The 7,658-nt window shown below is 36.2% G+C and overlaps 1 protein-coding gene across 1 annotated transcript in view; it reads left to right on the forward strand.

The window, feature by feature from the left end:
* CD109 (CD109 molecule) overlaps positions 1–6,251 on the forward strand; it is a 72,173-nt gene extending 65,922 nt beyond the window's left edge. Inside the window, exons 29-32 of the mRNA XM_026051268.1 lie at positions 507–643; positions 3,934–4,090; positions 4,516–4,618; positions 5,932–6,251. Of these exons, the coding sequence (XP_025907053.1) occupies positions 507–643; positions 3,934–4,090; positions 4,516–4,618; positions 5,932–6,122 (588 nt within the window). The 3' untranslated portion in view covers positions 6,123–6,251. The remainder of the gene's footprint in view (positions 1–506; positions 644–3,933; positions 4,091–4,515; positions 4,619–5,931) is intronic.
* Positions 6,252–7,658: the final 1,407 nt, after the last annotated feature.

Raw genomic sequence — 7,658 nt, forward strand, 5'->3', positions numbered from 1 at the left:
AGCTTGGAGTAACATGCTGTTCCTCATCTGTTTTGAATGTATGAGGAGTGCTGTGACATCATGGCTGAAGACCAGTTCTGTGCATACGCTATGTATTTGCTCTTGCATTTCTGTCATATTCAGTCGTTCTTTTTAACCCAGTAGGTATCGCTCTCTGAAGTCTTCCTTCATCCTGTTTCATGCTGACAGGAAGTAGCTGCATATAYTGTAAACCAGCGGAAAACAACTAGGAGAAAAATTACTGCATCTCCTACAACTTTTTGTTTTTGCCTCATCTGCATTCTGCTAATTGTATTGTTACTGCTGCATTACAAAGTGCTCAGAAAGTACATTTTTTTTTCCTGAGACTTCATATGAGTCTCGTTTGTCTAGCTGTTAGGAAGGGCGTTATATCCTCCTCTTGTTATTGATCATCTCTCTGGAGTTCTACTGCTACAAACTTARTATTCTTGACCACATACTTTTGCCTTGCATAGTCACCTAATGTCTTTATTTGTAATCCACAGCTCAATGTTATTTACAACACAAAACACACTGATCAGAGGCTCAAATCTGTTCAAAACCAAGAAGCCTTTGACTTGAATGTTGATGTAAAAGATAACAAGGATGATATCAACCATTTGACTGTGAATGTGTGCACAAGGTAGGTAATTCAACTGAGGCTATCTCATGTATCTCTCTATCTATGCAGCTTTTATATGTATAAAGATGAGCTAAATTTTCCATTTGTTTATGCAGATTTACTAGTGCCCTGGATCTAAGCATGTAACTCATCAGAGCAAAATAATTACTTTTTAAAAAGCAACAATAATTAAACAAAGAAGCAAATCGTAGGTAAATAAATACTGTTGTTTGATGGCTCCAACAGATCTCTTGTGCAGAGTTGTCAGTAGTCAGCCATGGTTTTTTATTGGCATGCATTAAAGATCRTGGAACACATAGGCCTCTGGGTCAAAATCCACGTCTGCATAATAACATATTCAGCTAAGCTTTGCTTTACTCTGTGTTTATATTTATGATTTCAGTAACAAAATATGGGTACCAATCTTGAAAGGGTTGATGAGTTTTCAGGTCAATCTAATTCTGTACTTTCTGTTGATGGGAATGGAGGTTGCAGGGGTGCTTCTGAGAAGATTTTCATCTAAATTATGTCTATTTTATCTTGTTATSTACAAAGATATTGGATATTGAGGTGAATAGACTCTTTGTATTTTATGATCATATCTGTGTTTCCCTAATGCTGCTTCTTGAATAACTGTTTTCTTCTTGTGACTCTATAACGGGTTCCTGGTAAACACAACATTTACAAAGTACCACCTGGTCTACCATGTTTATTCTTTCATTCCTTTCCTCCACATCCTCCGTTATTTATTTAAAGTTTAAACTCCTTATTGCTAGGACTATGTATTATGCTCTGCCTAACACAAGGAAGCTGTGACTGGATTTGGGGCCTCTAGGTGACACCGTCGTGCAAATAATCAACTGTAATGAATACGATGTCAGTACAGAGAGGATTGATTTAATTTGGGAAATAACCATCAAGAACAAAGCCATGCTGTTTTCATGCATGTGTTTCTGGTAACCAGTTCAGTGACACAGATGGTGGGCAGGGACGCTAGAGCACACAGAGGTCCTAGAATAGAAATAGACTTTTTTCTCTCTTTTAGAGTTTTCTATGAAGTGTCAACAGGTYTTTAAAGTTTAGGACTAACTTCTGACATGTAAAGGGCTTACACGAGTGGCCTGGGATAAGTTTGGCTGAGCATTCTGATCATTTTTTCTGGACGAGAATTTTGATGCAGGAATCTGAAGGAAGGAATCTATCTTTTGCTCTTTTGGAAGGCTATAGGCTGTTGTTTTAATTGCAGACTATTGAAAGGACTGAGGAAGAACTAACAGCATTATAAAACCACCCCAGGAAAATATTTGGAATATCAAGATCAATAACTGTAGTTTGGAAAGCGGGCCATTAATTCTAACAACTCTAGTGTTTCTGTTCTGTAGGATGAGATCTGGCCACAGGTTGTTTGGCCTGGCAGACTGGTCATCCCTGCTTGAATCCACAGAATATTCCACTTTGTTTCACTCAGCTTGATAGTGATTCACAATGGTCRTCTTAACTGGGTAGCGTTTCTGACAGGGGAGCATATGATGACTTCTTGAATTTAAACAGATTCTTGGTTAGATGAGTGGCCTCACTGTCTGTGAAACATGTACTCAGGAGTGTCCTTTTCTTCTCTGTTTTTTTTTGTCACCTACGTACCATTTCCAGCAATGAGAAACTGGTTGCTGATGCTTTTACTGACTCTCTTCTGTATGCTTGACATTTCTCTCATCTTTGCACCATCAGTGGGAGGGTCACATACAGACCTCATACTGTTGATATGCTGAAACATAAAATGCAACTTAAGTTCTGTTAAGATATAAGCTTCAACTCTTGCTTCTTCTTTTTCTTACTAACCACTCTCCTTTATTTATTTATTTATTTATTTTATTTATGGCTTTTTATTTTTAAGAAATGCTGGAGTTAAAGAGACAATATCAGGACCCTCCCTCTAGGCAGTCTCTCTTGTTTATTTAGAGAGCCAGATCCTCATAACTTTGAGGTATATATCTCATTCAATTATTGGAAATGCCATACTGGATGGGTTACCTGCTGGTATTTTGGTGGTACCTCAGGTTCACTAGACAGCTTTGGTATTTTTCTCATCTTTCACTGGTAATTACACAGATATAATTACATCCAGTTCCAATTCAGTTATTTGTTTTCAATAGCAGCTACTTTGGCACAGCACATCACCCAGCAGATGGTTTCATTTGTTTCTAATCTTGTGAGCCAACTGAAGTCAGCAGTTGTGCTGTATTTTTTTCAAAGTCCTATCTGTGTTCAATCAGCCATGCTGCCAAGCTTAATAGCATTGCTTTGAAAGCAAGTCTTCCCCTTTTTTAAACCAGCCAACTCTACAAAGAAATAGTTTTATTCAATTACTTTCAACTACTGTCAGACATTCAAAATGCGGATTGGAGACACTGCTATTTTAGTATAACAATAGTCATTTACTGTCGTTGCCAAGTGGGGAAAAAACTTTTCTGCCATCTACTTTATTTAAAAGAATAAAATCTTTTGCAGGTCATATAAATGTTATGTATAGCATAGAARGACATAAATATATTTTGATAGCTCTGTTGTGTACCATGATATAGTAGGCTTGCTTAATAGAGTAAAGCCTTTGGGCCAGCATTTAATTCTCCAAAATTTAGAAGGAGATGTGATAATAAGCATTATTTGGGAGAGATGAAGGAAGTCTATTAATTGTTCTTCTATTTCCAAAATTGGATAAAGAACATGGCTATGCATTTTAAAACCCAAATTTGGAGAAATAATCTAATGGTGACTCTGTTAAGGGGACCATCAGTCTGTATCTGGAAAATATGAAAAGGTTTGGGAGGCTTTTTGGTTTATACTTTTATCTTGCTCTCTAAAAATGAATAAAAGCAAACTAAAGAATGCATCCRTATGAATGTTGCAGTTCAAGATTTCCTAGCATGGTTTCTGAGTTATCTTTTTCAAAATGCGCATTCAGTTTTGATCTTGCATATATATAATGTAAACCTACACTTATAARTGCCAATGGAAGGGATCCTATTGGTGTGAGTGTGTTCAGGGTTATGTCCCATATGATTGTTATACTGCTGTTTTCTCAATGCTGTACTTACTTTAGTCTATGTGGTTGAACTTGTGAGGCAGAGTAACAGAGAAATAAATTATTAGGTTTTTACCGTTAGCAATTTTATTGATGGCATTTTTTCCGTTTATTTTTAAGTATTCTTAATTTTATCCCTTCCATTGTTGAGTTTTAATAATGAAAGAGTTTATTTGGATAGAGAACTGTTGTATTTCTATTAAAAGTTCCTTGTCTATGTTTTGAAAAGGTACCTGGCTTCTGGTGCAGCTTCTAGTAGTGGTATGGCTCTTATGGAGGTCGGCTTACTCAATGGTTTCTCTGTGTCACCAGATTTCATTCCATTAGACAAAAAAATTAAGAAGATGGAAAAGGACAATGGAAAAGTCAACCTATACTTGGACTCCGTAAGTTGAAAATAGTGGAAAAAAAAAYGTATTTGCAGTGATGCTAATCCTGACTCGATCATTGTTTGAATTAATTTTAGAAAGACATCCTGATTATGTTCTTTGGGGAATTCACCATCTGCTATTCACATTGAGTGAATAGTTCCACTTTTTTTTAATGAGGTTGACTGCATATATACAACTCATTTGCATCTGTAAAAGATTTTCAATTGCACCTCTTATATAATCATGTACAAGTAGTACAATAGGGACTTTGAAAACGTCTCTATTCTGGCCAAAATGATAACACATGAAATAAGCATATTTATCCAGACTCTAAACTTTTAGAAATGAGGTTGGGTCTACCATCAAATACCACGTCCTTCCTTCTTCCATGAAACCACCATCACTAGGGTTCTCAGGATGTTTCTTTTCTGTTTTTCTAGCTAAATGAAACACACGTTTGTGTGGATATTCCAGCTGTGAGAGACTTCAAAGTGGCGAATACCCAGGGCGCCTCAGTGACTATAGTGGATTACTATGAACCTAGTAAGTGTCAGTCATTCCAAATGGATATTGGTGATTCAGAAGCTGAAAAAAATTATTCTCATAAATGTAAACTGGACAAATTTTAGTGAAGAGAAAGCCTCATTGCACTAAAGTTTACATTTTTTGATGCCACGGCAACTTTTGGACTTAGATGTGCCAAGAGTTCTAACAAATCACTAGTTTTTGCTCTCTTATATATAATTTTGTAGTCCTAATGGGCTGGTTCCTCAGCTGGTGTGAATTGTCAAAACTTAATGTCATCTGGTATAAATTGGCTTCAATCTGGCCCAAAGTGTTCCCAAAACTACCAAAATGAATCAGGAACTTCACTGTGGTTCACTTACCAAGTTAATGATTATCTTTCAAGTAGCTTTTCCATCTGTTTCTTGTTTAATATAATAGTCCTTTACTGAAGAGAATGCCAGTGTTTTTACATCAACAGTTACGTAGAAAAGATGTACATAGCAAAAACAATTTCAAAGTTCTTTTCTTTGGTGCGRAGTGTGTTTTAGAGAAAGGCAGTAGTGTACATAGGCTCTTGGGCACAGTGAGAAACAAAGCAGGATTACAAGCTGCTGAAGAAGATAGTAGAGAGGTTTTCATTACACCAGCCACCTGAAACAGTAAGAATTAAATTTTGGTTTGAGATAAGGCATAAAAAYGATGTTTAGGTGTTTTTCTTCATGTTGCTTTGTTTTAGCGTAAGACAGACAGCCAAATACACTATGACATGTACTACAGCTAGATAGAAATCATATTTATTCTTTGTAGGCTGAAAAGTTTATTGAATCATAGAAATAAAACTAAAATAGTAAATTAGTGGATGCAACTAAATAGTCCATTGACCTAAATCACATTTTAAATTCTAGAGGTTGAACAGTTGGAGCAGTTTTTTTGTTTGAGATAGACTGATAACAGAGAACCAATGGCCAAAATTTATTTCCACRTGTTTCAGTGTTTCAGTGGCAGGGAGAATTCAGGGCCTAGCCTTTTGTAAAAAAGCTGTTAGATAAGCTACTGTGTGTGTGTGTGTGTATGTGTGTGTGTGTGTGTGTATATATATATATATATACACACATATATAAAAAACACATATAAATGAGCATGCATAGATACAGTTAAATTTCTTTTTAAAAAATATTTACTGCATTCTGCTAGAAATTATGAGATGTTTGATTCATTATGTATATATTTCTGTAATGAAAGATGAACAACATGTATCAAAATCCCTTTAAAGCATGTTACAAGTTTCTAAATTTTAGACAATTCTCAGAAGTTCATTCACTAAAGTGTTAACTAACCTTTCTGAACAGGGAGAAGAGCRGTGAGAAGCTACAATTCAGAAGTAATGCGAAGTGTGACCACTTGTGACTTCTGTAAAAATGACTGCAGTCTTTGCAGCGGGGATAGGCCTTCAGCCTTGCTTCAGCACTCTTCATTATCTTCCTTGTTCCTCATGTTATTTGTTGTTCAAGTAAGCTTGCTGCTTGGTTGGGTGCTGTAGAAGGAAACTGCTTATGTTTCACATTTAAGGTTTCCGTAAATTAATCCAAAGAAAATTTTATGTTTGAATACTAGCTCGTCTTCAGTGATTACAGAGACCAGACTCCTGCTGTGCTCAGGAGGAGCAGGAGTGGCCCATATGGTAGGTTTCTGGCTGTGCCAGAAAACTTARAAGTCTCTACTAGAAAAACCTTCTGAGTGGTGGTTCCATATTGAAATTATTTTCTGAAGAAGCACAGAGAAAGAGTTACTGAGGAAGCGATTTAATAAAATATGTCTAGCTCCACATTCCCACCCCCTTTTTTACCTGATCTATTTTTGCTTATTTTTACGTTGTAAAAATGATTCTGAAAAATTACCTGCTCCTTTACTGGGATATTAGTAAGCAGGATACGGAGAGCTTGGTACCAGAACTCTCTTTTTTCTGTTCTGCAAACATGATACTTCACATTAATATTGAGTTTCCCTCTATGTTGGCTTCAGAGCAGATCCAAAAGCGGAAAAGTACTGCATTCACAAACTGAATATTTCAGAAAATTGACTGTCTCTCTCTCTCTCTCTCTATATATATATATATATAAAATGGCAGTGAAGCCACGTAGATTTTTCTGTTTTTTTTAAGTTAATCATATTTGAAAAATAATGCCTCAAGATGATTTCATGCATTTTGCTATAACAGGCTTTTACTGTAAATGTATGAGCCTTGGAGTCTATATCTGAGATTTCATTCTTACGGAGTTGTTCAGAAATAAACCTAATTCTCTTTCCATGTGAGAATCCTCATTTTTTCACTGGCACATTTAGTGCCAGGAGAATTGCCATAATCCTTTCCTGTTTTTTGTAAATCTTCTATWGAAACATCATCCTAGGGGATCACTTACGTCTTGTGTTTGCAGTATCCCCATGCTGATGATTTAAATGGTACAATGCCCCAACAGCTACTGCCATGCTCTGCTACTGTGTCGACTGCTCTGGCCCTGAACGAGAGCTTGTACATACGTAGCTCCAGTTCTTGATTGACAGAGGAGGAGCTTTTAGGAGCTGCACATGCATTCAGTCCAGCAAAATAGTTAAAATATTTGCTCAAACTTAGCAAGGATATTTCCTTTGTATGAAGGACTGGGCTGAGATAGAGAAGAGGGATGGTAATATCTTAGATTTGCATGTGTTTGGAACCAAACTTACTCTTTGTTCATGGGGAGAAGTAAAGRCCCTATGAGTACAGAAAATCCTCTTCCCTCTTGAGTGAACATGTTCACTGTCTCATAGGTTTTTTATCCTTCTTGAAGACTGTGTGTGTTATTTAATGTTTACTTCTTTTTGACAAGGAAGTCAAAGTGATAACAACACTCCTAGTTACTAAAATGAACTTATTGCAGTCATGCCAGACAGCACTATTAGAAATTTTGAAGCAGTTGTTTTCTCTTTCATTCACACCTTTTTGAGACAGAGTGTGTGCCTGTGCACATGTAATTATTTCCTTGAGCAATTTAAATTTTTTATTCAAATTTTGCTACCGCTTAAAATGTATATTTTT

The sequence above is a fragment of the Nothoprocta perdicaria genome, unplaced genomic scaffold (genome assembly GCF_003342845.1).
Source record: "Nothoprocta perdicaria isolate Ctin4 unplaced genomic scaffold, notPer1 scaffold_74, whole genome shotgun sequence".
In the NCBI taxonomy this organism is placed as follows: domain Eukaryota; kingdom Metazoa; phylum Chordata; class Aves; order Tinamiformes; family Tinamidae; genus Nothoprocta; species Nothoprocta perdicaria.